The sequence below is a fragment of the Convolutriloba macropyga genome, chromosome 3, assembly GCF_964194025.1.
Source record: "Convolutriloba macropyga chromosome 3, txConMacr16.3, whole genome shotgun sequence".
NCBI lineage: Eukaryota > Metazoa > Xenacoelomorpha > Acoela > Convolutidae > Convolutriloba > Convolutriloba macropyga.
Genome location: NC_134470.1, coordinates 22152503 through 22169659, shown reverse-complemented (window position 1 = coordinate 22169659; position 17157 = coordinate 22152503). Strand labels below are relative to the sequence as shown.

General features: G+C 34.4%; 1 protein-coding gene across 2 annotated transcripts in view; it reads right to left on the bottom strand.

Moving 5' to 3' along the window:
• The window catches only part of LOC142336065 (uncharacterized), a 72156-nt gene extending 67157 nt beyond the window's left edge, over positions 1-4999 (bottom strand). Inside the window, exon 1 of one of the 2 annotated variants that reach the window (XM_075384568.1) lies at positions 2913-4999. In XM_075384568.1, coding sequence (XP_075240683.1) covers positions 2913-3723 — 811 coding nt within the window. In that variant the 5' untranslated portion in view covers positions 3724-4999. The remainder of the gene's footprint in view (positions 1-2912) is intronic. The other variant, XM_075384569.1, reaches the window with a different exon arrangement.
• Positions 5000-17157: the final 12158 nt, after the last annotated feature.

The window sequence follows — 17157 nt, the reverse complement described above, 5'->3', positions numbered from 1 at the left end:
TCTTTAAAATATTGTTTGCATTTGTTCATCCCAATTACAGGCAAGTCTCTTTTCATTCAAAATTTCAATAAGAGGTCCTATTGATGTTCATTTAAAATAAAATCCAATAAAAAATGTTGTTGTTTGAGTAAAACTCATGGTTTTTACAGCTCTGACAATATGTTTTTCTAAACTTTTACCGAATTTTTAAGATTTGCCAGCATTTAAGTTTTTTTGCAGTCTAATAACTGAATCTAAAAACTGAAATGGCTAATACAGTATCGAAAGAGCTATTAACGACAGAATCTATTGCTTTCAGTTGACACACAAATGTTTTTGTTAACGAAACTTGAACAGAACCCAAATTTCTCTTGATTTAGTCTCATAAACGTCAATTGCCTTCCAAAGCAGTAAAAAGTTCATGTATTCACCATTAGTTTTTTGAAATCTCATGTTTGTTTAATCATACGCTTTTTAAATTTTTGTAAAAAATGTTTTTTTGAGTTTTGCCACTTTCATATTTATTTCTGCCACCTTCTTAGCGTAGTCTCAGCAAAAAAAGACGTCGCCTTTATTTCACGTAAATTATAATGTAGTCTTCATTGCTTTTTCAATCGAAATAATGGTTTTTCGCGCTGATACGGCGAGATTTCATACAATTTTTGAAAATAATTTTTTTTTCAAATTTTTTTGACAATTTCCTAATTTTGAGGTTTTTGCTGTCTTGTCCAACCATCACATTAATGGCTCATTAATGATAATCGCACATCACGTTAGAGCCGTTCAAAGAAGGCGCAATTGATCATATTCAATATTTTTAATTAATAGAGTGTGATTTTACAGGCTTCGACACCGCTTTGGCAAAATTGAACCTACTTTTTGATTTTGCCTGATTTGTTTTATTTTGTAGTCGTATGATATTCTGGATAATGGCAAGTCTCAACAATTTTGTATGAAGGTATAAATAAAGCCATTGAACGATTTCTATAGCAAATGGCTTTCATGACTTTGAATTTGTTTTCAAAAAGTGTAAACGTCTTTTCCGAGTTAGCCGTTTTTAAACAAATCATTTTAAACGTTAAACTTTGTTATTCTTTGATCAATGCTGTGACCAGTCTCGTGTAACTTCCATTTTAAAGTTTCTGAGTTGTATGAGTAAAAAGGAGAATGGTGAATTTCGACCAGACATAATGCTCTAGCATGTCAAAATCAAACAAAAAATTTGTTCCTCAGATACGTATCTCATTTTTGCGTTTGAGGGTTTCCATTTTGTTAGCAAGATTAATCACTGTATAAATGACCAATTGATGCAATTTTGAACAAAAGTTAAAAAAACTCAAAATCGTTTTTTTGCCAATTATTTGACTATTAACAGCTTTGCGGTAATGAACTTTTACAATAACTGCCTGATACGAATACTTAGGAGAAAAAGTTGAAGGAAACAAATGATTCTTCATAAGGTAAATACGGGTGGCATCGAACAAGAATTTAAAGAGAGATGAAGATAGAAACAATTTCTCCAAATTACACTTTTCATCGCACGATTAGAAAACGAAAGTATTCTCCAATGTACCTTCTTAATGCATATGAGCACAAATTTTAGTAAATGGCACCAGTAATTTGTATGTAAATTGATTTTGAGAACACCAAAAGCGAATCACTAGCACTTAATTCATTAACGTTGTCGAAATAATGAAACAAACAACGGATCGAGAAGTCGAAATCAGGCTCATCTAGTTATTCATTTCTCTTCAATAACTAATGATAATAGCTTCTCAATCGTTTGAGTTCAATACTAGCAACACCTCTGGACTTCCTTTAATTTTCTTGACATTAACTACAATAGACAAATCGTTTTGTAACTAAAAGGATACAATATTGACTCGCCGTTTCAATGCAAAAATTCTGTTAAAAATGGGAAGTCTTCAAGTATTTCTCCTAAACGTTCGTTTACAACACAAGCTAAGTTTACTATGGAGTTTAGGCATTGTGTTAAAAATGAATTATATCCTATTAAACGAAAACAGTTTTATTACACACTAATTTATTGTTTCTGTTCCAATATCACACCTCCAGACTATATTCCTTTTTTTCTCGTTATACCTTCAATTTATAAACCTTAAAAAGGTTTAAAACCAAAAAGTACGAAAATAAATTGACATTGGTTTAGCTATATCAACCAGGTTTTACAGGAAAGTTGTTATGCAGATAAACCGAATTAGTTTTATGGTCGAAACTTGGAAAAAGTTCAAAATACTATCCCTTGAAGAGTTCAGCAAACATAGGCGTTTGCTTACTGCAATTGTTGTCTCTATTGAGTAAATTTTGCCAAAAAATCTTGATCTCAAAAGTTATTTTGCCAAAATTCTGCCATCAGGTTTTGAAGGATTTAAATTTTTTGGTCTCATGTGACGAAAAGTTATCACTCCTGTTGTCCCTTGTTAAATATTCTTCAAACTGCTTCAAAAGTTTGGTATTGGTGAAGGGGGGGGGGCAAACTCAAAGAGAATCACCTTCGAACCATGAACTTATGTCTCCAAATCCAAAACAGTTTCGGTGGACTACATACTTAGAGTCTAGTAAGCCGAAGGGCTCTAAGAGCCCTTAATGTCGTCGGCCGTTACCTGTTTATCACGTTTTTACGGACGAAAAGAAAAAAGGGTCAGACAAGAAATTGGTCAAGTGGGATAATCGCATTAAAAAGGGACCACAGGACTAAGGTAATTGTTACAAACTTCGTTTGAGAGCAATTAATCCGTAGGAAATTACACTCTTTGTCATTTAACTTCTTGCAAAACTAGAGCTCCTTAAATTTCGTAAAAACCAAGTCTTTCGCGAAACGAACCACCAAAATTTTATCCAATTCCTCAAAAACATTATCCTCAGCCTAAAATTCATATACTCGCCATTATTTTGTGCATTGCATATCTAACCTTCATCTTGATTGTTGGAATCGTTTAGAACAACTGCATTGTCAAGGTCATCTGCGCTGAAAGACGGAGCTTCTGTATCGTCAGATTCCAACTCTCCATCATCATTGACACTCGCCTTTCCGACTACAGTTGATTGGGAAGAAGCGGTCCCATTTGTGGTCTCATTCGCTTTGACAGCGTTGCTTGTCACTGTTACGTCATCCTCGGTAGCTGCTATTGGAGCTCCCGTTATTATGTCCATATCCGATATCGCGTCCTCAAAATCGGTCGTGTCCTCAGCGTGAGCAACTGGTGGTGGTGCTGATTTCGGTTCTGACATGCTAGTTTGTGTGCTATTGACTTGATCAAATACTGTTTTGATCTCCTTAAGGGATAAGCGTGGAGAGGACCTAAAACTTTGGTTGATATTATGCCAAGAATGGTGTGTGGCTGAACGTTTTCGAGTTGTTTGGAATTCGTCGTCGTTTTCTGGATGTGTACTGTTGGTTAATTCACCGTAATCATCAATGTTAAGGGTATACACAGTTGATATAGGTGCACCAGAAGGTGGTTTACTTGTTGATCGACGTCTGCGACTCCTTGAAGGGTTCCAGACATCGTCATCCGAATCATTATCTGGGGATTGGGTCTTTGCTCCTCCTTTCCATATTGAGAGAGGGGCTAGGCCTGGTTTCCTTGATAAACTGCTGGATCTCCCCTTTCTGCGGGGAGATTTTGGAGAATATGACAAAACTTGGTTACTACTGGAATGTTCATGCTTGGCACTGAAAGAAATTAAAGTATGGCTCCGTCTTTTGCGTTTATATACCATTGTAAATTGGACAGGTTTTCTTCTAAAGAACGGATAAGCGGAAGCAAATTTAAATCAAACTTCAAGCTCTAGGCGACATTTCACTCAAATTTCATGCAGTAGAATTCAACGAGGTCAAAAAATTAGGCTGTTGTAAAACTTTCAAAGCTTGACAGGACAATTTTCCAGCAGAGTCAAGGTTATTTTTTCACTCTAAGAGTTCAACTTTTCCAAGTAGAGCACCTTGTTCGCACAATACATTTAATATGTTCACGATGTAAGAAACAGAGTGATCTAAACATTTGATAACAATAACTTCGAAGGTGGTTTGCGGCGAAAGCTGCAGTGGTGGTTTAGTACTAGCAATATACTGGTAATAAGCTAATAAGTTAGCCGATCAATTTAACTCGTTTGAGAGAGGCACTTCGCTCACTCTTGCGATGAATCAAAGCAGTGACTTGTGAAGCCGATCAAATCACATTATCGCAAACTTGTTCAAGCAGAACAGACCAAGGAAAGTTTACATATGAAGGGCAGTATTACCAAAGCCACACCTTTTGTCTTCTGTGTCTCATGTCTTTAATCCTGCTACATAATACCACACACTAAATTGCGACTATCAATATTCTGATAAGTTTGATTTCTTATTATAATAGAAGAATCACCAAGTTTGTAATAACACAAATCATTTAAACATGAATGTCTCGATAAAAATTTAAATCTAAATTGGTCAGGCAATATGAAACAATTATACAGATTTATAAGTTTCAACTAAAATGAGGGCAAAATTATTAAAGCAAATTGCTTGGCTGAAGAGATTCAAGAAATCCAATGGCTCCAAAATGAGGACAAAAATAAGAACAGCAATTAAGCCTTAAGCGGGCAAAAAATAAATAGGAATTTTCCCTTTATTGCTTGGAGACAATATCCTTTTAGACATTAGAATGCATCGCAACCAAAACGACCACTCGGGCAAATTAAACTAAATGTTAATGAAGTAAAAAGAGAAATCCGCTTTTGAAAGACACAATTAGGACACAATTTCAACCAACACTACAGTGATAAGTGAGCTGTAGAAAGGAAGTGATATGGGCTCAAATTTGACAGTCTACTTCCCTTATATAACCCAGAGACCTTTCATGTGCACTTCAGTATTGGGGCCAAAATACTCAGTACATTCATACATACATACACAATTTAATCAACTTAATCAAGTAACCTAAGGCACAGAGAATCGAAAACTATCAATGAGCTCACGACATAACGAGTTTAAAAATAACAAATAACAATCAACTTCAATCAAAAATAACAGATCTTATTCAAACATAAGTAGAACACGAAATGACCCAATATCGATGTAATGTTTTCCGTAAAAAATAGGAAAACTTTCCGATTAACCGATTTATGAACGTTTTCCGAAAGCTCACGGCTATCTGCGGACTCACAGCAGTTCAATAATTGCAGCAAAGCTTTTCGTCTACCTTAAATATCGTCTAATGATCCCCCTTGCTACAGGCAATCATACGCAATAAGCACTAGGTTCATTCAACTAACATAACTCTTCACAAACCAAAACACTCACTTGGTAACTTTCCAAAACACTTAATATAATTTGAAGCTACAACGCATTCCTGTAATTTATATGCAAATTCAAACAATCTCTACTAAATACAAAAATAGCTCCCTTATTTTAACCGATTCGCCGTTAACTATAACCAGATTTGATCCTCTCTCAGTCTGTGACAACTTCTAAATTCGTTTGAAGCGATTCCAAGCGTGGTAAATGTTGCCAATGGTCTTCCACAAACGTCTAATGTTGTAGAGAAAATGCACACTAACAAAACAGTGACTACAAGAAAAATTAAACAGCCGCTAGGTTAAGTGAGCTGAAAATCAATTTGTTCACACTTGGAATTACTTGATACTGGAGGCCACTCGAGATTGCAAAAATGGTTCACAGTGTTATCTCTAAATTAAGAGCAAAACAAGCAATAAATCCCCATGCCTCGGAATCTCACAAAAGATATCGACAGAACAGCACAAATCGCACATTAAACCAAGTACTGTCATCGCCCATTTAAGAGTTCAAGCAGCACAATAAACAGAACTGACTGTTCAACAGTTGATGTAAATTTATTGAAAATCAAAAAGACTCAGCAAGCACTCTCATCGTATTGCTTATTAATGAACAGCTTCAATTTGATATAAAAATAGTCATTGAATGGTCTGCTTCAAAAAAATTAAATTTCAACTTCAGCACTCTCGATTTCTCATTCAAAACATGATTCGTCTATAGTTAGTTGACAAAATACATCGCTATCAAAACGAAAAACAAATTAAAGACCTCAAATTACTCAAATTAATTGTTATGTCCAATCTCACTCGAAATTGTCAGCTCCATATGGCCATAAAGTATTTCAGAAATAAAATCATCTACGAAGAGTAAAAACCGCAAATGCACATTGGCGAAAACATAAATTCTATGCGGTCTTATATGTGTCAAACGTCCGGAACACAGGACTTCAGTTTCCTCCACGCTTGAAAGGTTACAAAGATAATGTTTAAAACGAATAACTTGCCGCTCAACTTTGGGTGACTAAGAATAGGTTGAGAACCTTATTCGCAATCGCCTATTGTCCGTCAGCTATTTTCCAATTTTTAATGACCTACCTCTGCTTAACAAGAATCAATTGGGTTTAACTTCTATGAATGTCACACCACTGGTCATTAACTTCTGGCTGCGCAAAGACCTGATCAAGCAGAAAGATATTTTTCCAAGCCAGACAGGTATTTCGGAAACGTTCTGAAGATTAATACTTTACAGAGCAACCCGATCCAATAACTTGTGTCTCCATTGAACAGTCTTCCTAACTATTCAGCATACAAAACTCCATGTCATTTTCGAAGAGAAATGAAAAAGTTTTTGGAAGGGGAAGCTATGGAAAGACTCAAGTACAAAAGTTAACCCTCAAGATAGAAAAGTTTTCGAGAAAATTTAACTATTTAAAATTAATTTTCCACTAGTCTGGGGACAACCAAGTTGGTTGTACCGGCTTGGTTGAATACATTATTATTAACACCCATAGGCTAAAATGGCCACACCTAGGCATAGAGGATGTCAAAATCTGAAAAATCGAGTTTAATTTTGTACCTAAACCAAAACATAATTACTTTACCTCATGTGTAAATCGCACCGACGGAATAACAAAACAAGCCCTTGAAAGAAGCGAAAAAACAGTGAGAAAGCAAAAACAAGGTTATATGCCTCGTCACAGTGTCCCAGCATGTCAAATAATGAACAACTTGTCAAATTTACTTTCGATATTACCCAGTAAGAAAAATTTGAAACCAATCAAGTCCTTGCTTGTTTGATTTAATTGCACTTTAATTGAATTCGAAACCATTCAAATCCTTCCATTGCGATTTGATTTCAAGGAATTTTAGTTGAGTATTATCTTCAAGGTCTGCATGTACACGAAATGATTGTAGTCGCCTGTTTTCGAAAAGCACCGAAACTGAAAAAATTGGCAATTTTGTTCTTCGATGTTCATTCGTCACATTGTCTTCAGTTTCAACCAGGCAACAACTTGTATGTAAAATTTTTGACATTTTTCTAACTTTTGAGACAAGGAAATTTTTTCATCCCTTATATCATTCCTAATAAAACATGTAAAGAAGAGATTACCAGCTGAGAAAATTTTTCAATTTTTCCAAAAATATTTAGAAATGTTTTTTGAAAACTATCAAGGAAAAAATCTATCGCCTCTCCAAAACTTTTGCCTAAAGAAAGTCTCAAAAATTCTTTAAAAACAAACGCTAAACATGCCAATTACAAGGCGTACTATTCGCTTGATGAAATGGCAGAATTTATTTGCAAAAGAACAGGAGATTAACAGGGTCATTAAAATACTATGAAAGAGTATTATTAGGCCTCCGAACAAAAACTCCACAAAACAAATTTGTTAACTGTTTCTTAAATACGGCTGATGAAAATTAATTTGTTGGGACGGTTAGTTTTAAAATCACATTTGGCGATATGAACAACATTGGGCAAAATTTGATTGCTCAGAGTATGGAGCAAATAATCGTTCATGCTCCCTCTTCCTATGGTCATGCTCACAAGTATTTACTTTAGTTGTTTTTTCATTCAAGAAAATTTGTAAAAATCAGATCAAGTATAAAATTTTGCAGAGTTATATAGAAAAGGCAGAGAATCAGAATTCCATCAATATTGTTTAAAAATTAATTTGCAAGATAAAACCGTCAGAGCAGTTTTTCTGCGTTAAAATTAACTTTACGGTATTAATATCGAATTTATTTTTAGTCTTGATAGCAGACAGAGGTTAAAAAAATGTCTCAAATTTTTTATCAATAAAGCTGTTGTTTAATTTCTTGTATTTCCTATAAATGAATCTCACAAATTCGCATAATCCGAAGTAAGCAAGCAATAGATGCTTTTTCAGTGACTTAAAATATATGCTTAAACATTTCTTGGCACTATCAAAATCAAAGTTTATATCAAAAGAAGATCTGATACATATTAACATATCAAATACAACAATCAAGCAGGAAGCACTAAAAATTGGAAATTGATTCAGTTGTCGCAGAATCTCGACAACATTAAGCTTTTGACGATCTTTTATATGACACCAGCATATTTCTCTGCAAAAAATTATCGATCACCCAAACCTGGCTGAAGAAGAAAGTAGGGCTGGTATATAGATTCTCACTATGAAGTTCCCAAATAACTTCAGAGAGTTGGAGCAGCAACCAAGTACGTTCTGGACATCTCCAGATGTAATCACAACTTCAACGATTCTCCGAAGTACAGTTGCACCATTTGGCATCGAAATCCGACCTGGCCTAGTTTTTTGACATGCACCAGGGATGAACTTATGGACTTCAAAAGCAAAATCCCAATTTTTTACTGTTCCAAGGACAAAGGAAACAGACAGCACATGTCGAAATATGACGGCAATAGTTTTGTAAACCTAAAACGAACGAGAAAACGAACGAAAAGGCTTATAAAATATTCTACATCTACTGTGAGGTCAAACAACCTTGTTCACATGGCTTCAATACGTTGCCTTCACTTGCATTTGAAATCAAATTGACAAAACCCACATGACAAAAAAAATCGAAAGCGTGAAAAAATTATTAACAACAAAGGATTAAATGCACGTAACAGAAATTGCATCGAACGGAGCATGAATAGTACGTAAGTGCTCTGACAAAAAACGAGCAACTAAACCTCCACAATCAGAATCGAACAATTTTTTTAAAGAAAATCTTCATAGTAACTTTTACTATTATAACAAGACCGTTCGTGTGTGTCTGTGCGTAGCACAGAATGTTACAATATACCGAATGTTACAACATGAAACACACAGAAAAACCATGAGAATCAACAAAGGTTACACAACAACACACACACAAAACAAAGGTTACACAAAAAAACTCCGAATGTTACAACATACAAAATGTTACAACATGAAACACACAGAAAAACCATGAGGACCAACACACACACACAACAAAGGTTACACAAAAAAACTCCGAATGCTTCAAATTTTTGTTTTTGACAATTGGTCAAGACTTAAATTTTGTCACTGTTCATTTAGGTCTTCCGTCATTTTGTCTGAAATTCTAAGAACAACGCATGGCATTTTTGAGGCTATTGGTATCTAATTTTGACAAAAATTTTGAAATGTAACTTTGTAGTTCTTCGAAAAATTTTGTCCATTTTGATACTTCATACACAAATTTGCACAAATTTTGCAGAGTTATATAGAAAAGGCAGAGAATCAGAATTCCGTCAATATTTTTTAAAAATTAATTTGCAAGATAAAACCGTCAGAGCAGGTTTTCTGCGTTAAAATTAACTTTACGGTATTAATATCGAATTTATTTTTAATCTTGATAGCAGACAGAGGTTAAAAAAATGTCTCAAATTTTTTTATCAATAAAGCTGTTGTTTAATTTCTTGTATTTCCTATAAATGAATCTCACAAATTCGCATAATCCGAAGTAAGCAAGCAATAGATGCTTTCTCAGTGACTTAAAATATATGCTTGAACATTTCTTGGCACTATCAAAATCAAAGTTTATATCAAAAGAAGATCTGATACATATTAACATATAAACATATCAAATACAACAATCAAGCAGGAAGCACTAAAAATTGGAAATTGATTCAGTTGTTGCAGAATCTCGACAACATTAAGCTTTTGACGATCTTTTATATGACACCAGCATATTTCTCTGCAAAAAATTATCGATCACCCAAACCTGGCTGAAGAAGAAAGTAGGGCTGGTATATAGATTCTCACTATGAAGTTCCCAAATAACTTCAGAGAGTTGGAGCAGCAACCAAGTACGTTCTGGACATCTCCAGATGTAATCACAACTTCAACGATTCTCCGAAGTACAGTTGCACCATTTGGCATCGAAATCCGACCTGGCCTAGTTTTTTGACATGCACCAGGGATGAACTTATGGACTTCAAAAGCAAAATCCCAATTTTTTACTGTTCCAAGGACAAAGGAAACAGACAGCACATGTCGAAATATGACGGCAATAGTTTTGTAAACCTAAAACGAACGAGAAAACGAACGAAAAGGCTTATAAAATATTCTACATCTACTGTGAGGTCAAACAACCTTGTTCACATGGCTTCAATACGTTGCCTTCACTTGCATTTGAAATCAAATTGACAAAACCCACATGACAAAAAAAATCGAAAGCGTGAAAAAATTATTAACAACAAAGGATTAAATGCACGTAACAGAAATTGCATCGAACGGAGCATGAATAGTACGTAAGTGCTCTGACAAAAAACGAGCAACTAAACCTCCACAATCAGAATCGAACAATTTTTTTAAAGAAAATCTTCGTAGTAACTTTTACTATTATAACAAGACCGTTCGTGTGTGTCTGTGCGTAGCACAGAATGTTACAATATACCGAATGTTACAACATGAAACACACAGAAAAACCATTAGAATCAACAAAGGTTACACAACAACACACACACACAACAAAGGTTACACAAAAAAACTCCGAATGTTACAACATACAAAATGTTACAACATGAAACACACAGAAAAACCATGAGGACCAACACACACACACACAACAAAGGTTACACAAAAAAACTCCGAATGCTTCAAATTTTTGTTTTTGACAATTGGTCAAGACTTAAATTTTGTCACTGTTCATTTAGGTCTTCCGTCATTTTGTCTGAAATTCTAAGAACAACGCATGGCATTTTTGAGGCTATTGGTATCTAATTTTGACAAAAATTTTGAAATGTAACTTTGTAGTTCTTCGAAAAATTTTGTCCATTTTGATACTTCATACACAAATTTGCACAAATTTTGCAGAGTTATATAGAAAAGGCAGAGAATCAGAATTCCGTCAATATTTTTTAAAAATTAATTTGCAAGATAAAACCGTCAGAGCAGGTTTTCTGCGTTAAAATTAACTTTACGGTATTAATATCGAATTTATTTTTAATCTTGATAGCAGACAGAGGTTAAAAAAATGTCTCAAATTTTTTTATCAATAAAGCTGTTGTTTAATTTCTTGTATTTCCTATAAATGAATCTCACAAATTCGCATAATCCGAAGTAAGCAAGCAATAGATGCTTTCTCAGTGACTTAAAATATATGCTTGAACATTTCTTGGCACTATCAAAATCAAAGTTTATATCAAAAGAAGATCTGATACATATTAACATATAAACATATCAAATACAACAATCAAGCAGGAAGCACTAAAAATTGGAAATTGATTCAGTTGTTGCAGAATCTCGACAACCTTAAGCTTTTGACGATCTTTTATATGACACCAGCATATTTCTCTGCAAAAAATTATCGATCACCCAAACCTGGCTGAAGAAGAAAGTAGGGCTGGTATATAGATTCTCACTATGAAGTTCCCAAATAACTTCAGAGAGTTGGAGCAGCAACCAAGTACGTTCTGGACATCTCCAGATGTAATCACAACTTCAACGATTCTCCGAAGTACAGTTGCACCATTTGGCATCGAAATCCGACCTGGCCTAGTTTTTTGACATGCACCAGGGATGAACTTATGGACTTCAAAAGCAAAATCCCAATTTTTTACTGTTCCAAGGACAAAGGAAACAGACAGCACATGCCAAAATATGACGGCAATAGTTTTGTAAACCTAAAATCATCGAGAAAACGAACGAAAAGGCTTAAAAAATATTCTACATCTACTGTGAGGTCAAACAACCTTGTTCACATGGCTTCAATACGTTGCCTTTACTTGCATTTGAAATCAAATTGACAAAACCCACATGACTAAAAAATCGAAAGCGTGAAAAAATTATTAACAACAAAGGATTAAATGCACGTAACAGATATTGCATCGAACGGAGCATGAACAGTAGGTAAGTGTTCTGACAAAAAACGAGCAACTAAACCTCCACAATCAGAATCGAACAATTTTTTTAAAGAAAATCTTCATAGTAACTTTTACTATTATAACAAGACGGTTCGTGTGTGTCTGTGCGTAGCACAGAATGTTACAACATACCGAGTGTTACAACATGAAACACCCAGAAAAACCATGAGAACCAACACACACACACACAACAAAGGTTACACAAAAAACTCCGAATGTTACAACATACAAAATGTTACAACATGAAACACACAGAAAAACCATGAGGACCAACACACACACACACAACAAAGGTTACACAAAAAACTCCGAATGCTTCAAATTTTTGTTTTTGACAATTGGTCAAGACTTAAATTTCGTCACTGTTCATTTAGGTCTTCCGTCATTTTGTCTGAAATTCTAAGAACAACGCATGGCATTTTTGAGGCTATTGGTATCTAATTTTGACAAAAATTTTGAAATGTAACTTTGTAGTTCTTCGAAAAATTTTGTCCATTTTGATACTTCATGAGCATAATGGGACAGTTATTTCTTTTTGAAATTTCATAAAATACATACCCTTGGTCTAAGTTATTATTTTTTGGAAAACTAGGTTTGGAATTATTGAAACATCTTGATATTGCAGCCAATGTCTCATCAGCATTTTGTTCCTATCAATTTCAAAGTATATATCAAAAATATCTGATACATATAATCACATATAAACATATCAAATACAAAAATCATGTAGGACGCATGATAATTTGGAAAAAGATGCAGTTGTTGCAGAATCTCGACAACATTAAGCTTTTGACGATCTTTTATATGACACCAGCATATTTCTTTGCAAAAAATTATCGATCACCCAAACCTGGCTGAAGAAGAAAGTAGGGCTGGTATATAGATTCTCACTATGAAGTTCCCAAATAACTTCAGAGAGTTGGAGCAGCAACCAAGTACGTTCTGGACATCTCCAGATGTAATCACAACTTCAACGATTCTCCGAAGTACAGTTGCACCATTTGGCAGCGAAATCCGACCTGGCCTAGTTTTTTGACATGCACCAGGGATGAACTTATGGACTTCAAAAGCAAAATCCCAATTTTTTACTGTTCCAAGGACAAAGGAAACAGACAGCACATGTCGAAATATGACGGCAATAGTTTTGTAAACCTAAAACGAACGAGAAAACGAACGAAAAGGCTTAAAAAAATATTCTACATCTACTGTGAGGTCAAACAACCTTGTTCACATGGCTTCAATACGTTGCCTTCACTTGCATTTGAAATCAAATTGACAAAACCCACATGACTAAAAAATCGAAAGCGTGAAAAAATTATTAACAACAAAGGATTAAATGCACGTAACAGATATTGCATCGAACGGAGCATGAACAGTAGGTAAGTGTTCTGACACAAAACGAGCAACTAAACCTCCACAATCAGAATCGAACAATTTTTTTAAAGAAAATCTTCATAGTAACTTTTACTATTATAACAAGACGGTTCGTGTGTGTCTGTGCGTAGCACAGAATGTTACAACATACCGAATGTTACAACATGAAACACACAGAAAAACCATGAGAACCAACACACACACACAACAAAGGTTACACAAAAAAACTCCGAATGTTACAACATACAAAATGTTACAACATGAAACACACAGAAAAACCATGAGGACCAACACACACACACAACAAAGGTTACACAAAAAAACTCCGAATGCTTCAAATTTTTGTTTTTGACAATTGGTCAAGACTTAAATTTTGTCACTGTTGATTTAGGTCTTCTGTCATTTTGTCTGAAATTCTAAGAACAACGCATGGCATTTTTGAGGCTATTGGTACCTAATTTTGACAAAAATTTTGAAATGTAACTTTGAAGTTCTTCGAAAAATTTTGTCCATTTTGATACTTCATGAGCATAATGGGACAGTTATTTCTTTTTGAAATTTCATAAAATTCATACCCTTGGTCTAAGTTATTATTTTTTGGAAAACTAGGTTTGGAATTATTGAAACATCTTGATATTGCAGCCAATGTCTCATCAGCATTTTGTTCCTATCAATTTCAAAGTTTATATCCAAAATATCTGATACATATAATCACATATAAACATATCAAATACAAAAATCATGTAGGACGCATGATAATTTGGAAAAGGATGCAGTTGTTGCAAAATCTCAGCAACATTAAGTTTTTAACGATCTTCTCAATGATACCACTATATTTCTCCCCAATACAAATTCGATCAGCTAAAACTGGCTGCAAAAAAGTAGGGCTGGGTATATAGATTCTTATCGTGAAGTTCCAAAAAAAACTTCAGAGTGTTGGAGCAGCAACCAAGTAAGCTCTGGAAATCTCCAGATGGAATGACAACTTCCTCAACGAATTTCCGAAGTACATTTCCACCGATTAGAATCTCAAGGTTGCAAAAATATACTTTTAAATTCTGACAGCAAACATTGCGAGTATCCAAAAGCAACTTATACGCATTGGTTTGTACTGTTTAAGCCAAATAAATGCCCCTTTTCAGGTAGGTAAAATTAAATTCTTTCAACGCATTCTAGAACGATATTTTGTACAATTCTAAACAAACAAAAACTATAAAAACCAATTTTCTATCTAGTCTTTACACAAAGTTCATCACCGTTTGTCTAATTATTTTCCTGGAAAACTAAGTTTCGAATTATTGAAATATCTTGATTTTGCAGGGAATGCCTTATCAGCATTATGTTCCAATCAAATTTTATAAAAGAAGATCTGATACATATATTCACTTACAGACATATTATCAAACACAACAATCATGTATGACGCATGAAAAGCTGGATAATAAATCATTTGCTGCAAAATCTCGGCAAAAGTCAGTTTATGACGATCTTATCAATGGAACCACTGTATTTCTCCGCAAAAACATCGATCAGCCAGAACTGGCTAAAGAAAAAAATAGGACTGGTATATAGATTCTCACCATGAAGTTCCCAAATAACTTCAGTGTTGGAGCAGCAACCAAGTATGTTTTGGAAATCTCCAGATGGAAGGACAACTTCCTCAACGAATTTCCGAAGTACAATTGCGCCGATTAGAATCTCAAGGTTGCAGAAATATATTTTTCAATTCTGTCAGCAAACAATGCGAGTATCCAAAACCTTATACGCATTGGTTTGTACTGTTTGTGCCAAAAATGCCATTTTTAGGTAAGCAAAATCAAACTTTTTCAACGCATTCTAGAACGAAATGTTGTACAGTTTGAAACACAAACAAAAACCATAAAAACCAACACACCACAGATTACACAAAAAACCGAAAATTTCAAAGTCTTATTTTTGACAACTGGTCAATACGCAAATTTTGTCGCTGCTCATCTAAATCTTCTGTCGTTTTGTCTTAATTTCTAAAAACAACGTATGGAAATTTTGAGGCTATTTTATTGGTAATTAATTTTGACACTAGAGTTTGAAATGTAACTTTGTAAAGTTTTTCGAAAAACTTTGTCACTTTTGATACTTCAATAGCATATTAGGACAGTTATTTGTTTTCGAAATCCCCGCAGACGCGTAATCATTGAGATTTGCAGACAAATCATCTGAGTTTTAGACTCACTTAAAGCCGCAAATTGAAAATATTAAGCAGTCTCTCAAAATTTTTATGATTGTTGACAGTTTCTGCACACTGCCCGTATTTGTATCTAACATTTAAATGAAGCACCTCTCTCAGATTAGCTCTCTCTATCACACACACATATACAAACATTACACACGAACTAATACATACACCCACTAAGCGCGAGCACAAGCCAAAACAAAGACATTCAACGACATCAAAATATCTATAAAACTTCATTTTTTTTTATCGAGCCTTTACACAAGGTTCATCACCGTTGGTCTAATTATTTTTTGGAAATCTAGATTTCGAATTATTCAAATATCTTGTTTTGCAGGAAATGCTTTATCAGCAGTTTGTTCAAATCAAATTATATAAAAGAAGATCTGATACACATATTCACAAACATATTATCAAACACAACAATCATGTATGACGCATGAAAAGCTGGATAATAATTCATTTGCTGCAAAATCTCGGCAAAAGTCAGTTTATGACAATCTTTTCAATGATACCACAGCATATCTCAGCAAAACAACATCTATCAGCCAGAACTGGCTGAAGAAAAATGTAGGGCTGGTATAAAGATTCTCACCATGAAGTTCCGAAATAACTTCAGTGTTGGAGCAGCAACCAAGTATGTTTCGGAAATCTCAAGATAGAATCAAAACTTCAACGATTTTCTGAAGTACATTTGCACCGAATGGCATCGAAATCTGACACGTCTTAGTTTTCGACATGAACCAGGGACGAATTATGGAATTCAAAAGGAAACTCCCAACTTTTTAAGGTCCTAAGGACAAAGGACACATGTAACAGATGTCAGAATATAGCTGCAATAACTTTTTAAACTAAACAAAACAAAAAAAACGATCGAAACAAAAAATCTTGCCGAAAGCTTTCCTTCAGGCTAAAAGATTCAATATCTACTGTGATGTCAAAAAACTTGGTTCACATGGTTTCAATACTTTGCCTCTACTTGCACTGAAAATGAATGTGACAAAACCCATATGACAAAAAATTCGAAAGCGTGAAAAAACGATCAACAACAAAGGACTAAATGCACCTAACAGAAACTTCATCGAACGGAGCATGAAGAGTACGTAAACGTTCTGACAAAAAACCACATCCTGGACATATTTGAGGCTGCAATTTGTAGCAAATAATGAATAATTCTAATTAAACCTGATTTCTGACGACTTTTGCGGTCAACCTCTACTTGTAGCTAACATTTAAAGGAATGAATCTCACAGACTACCTTGCACTTTTTCTTTCTGTCTTACACACATACACCACAGATATGAAACACACACACACACAAATACAGACAAACACGAAAAAATTTTAGAGTCTCTTTGGCGTCTGATTTTTTTTCAAGGTTCCCCACCATTCGTATAAGGTTCCCCACCTTACTGGCTTTTATTTTGAAAAACTAGTT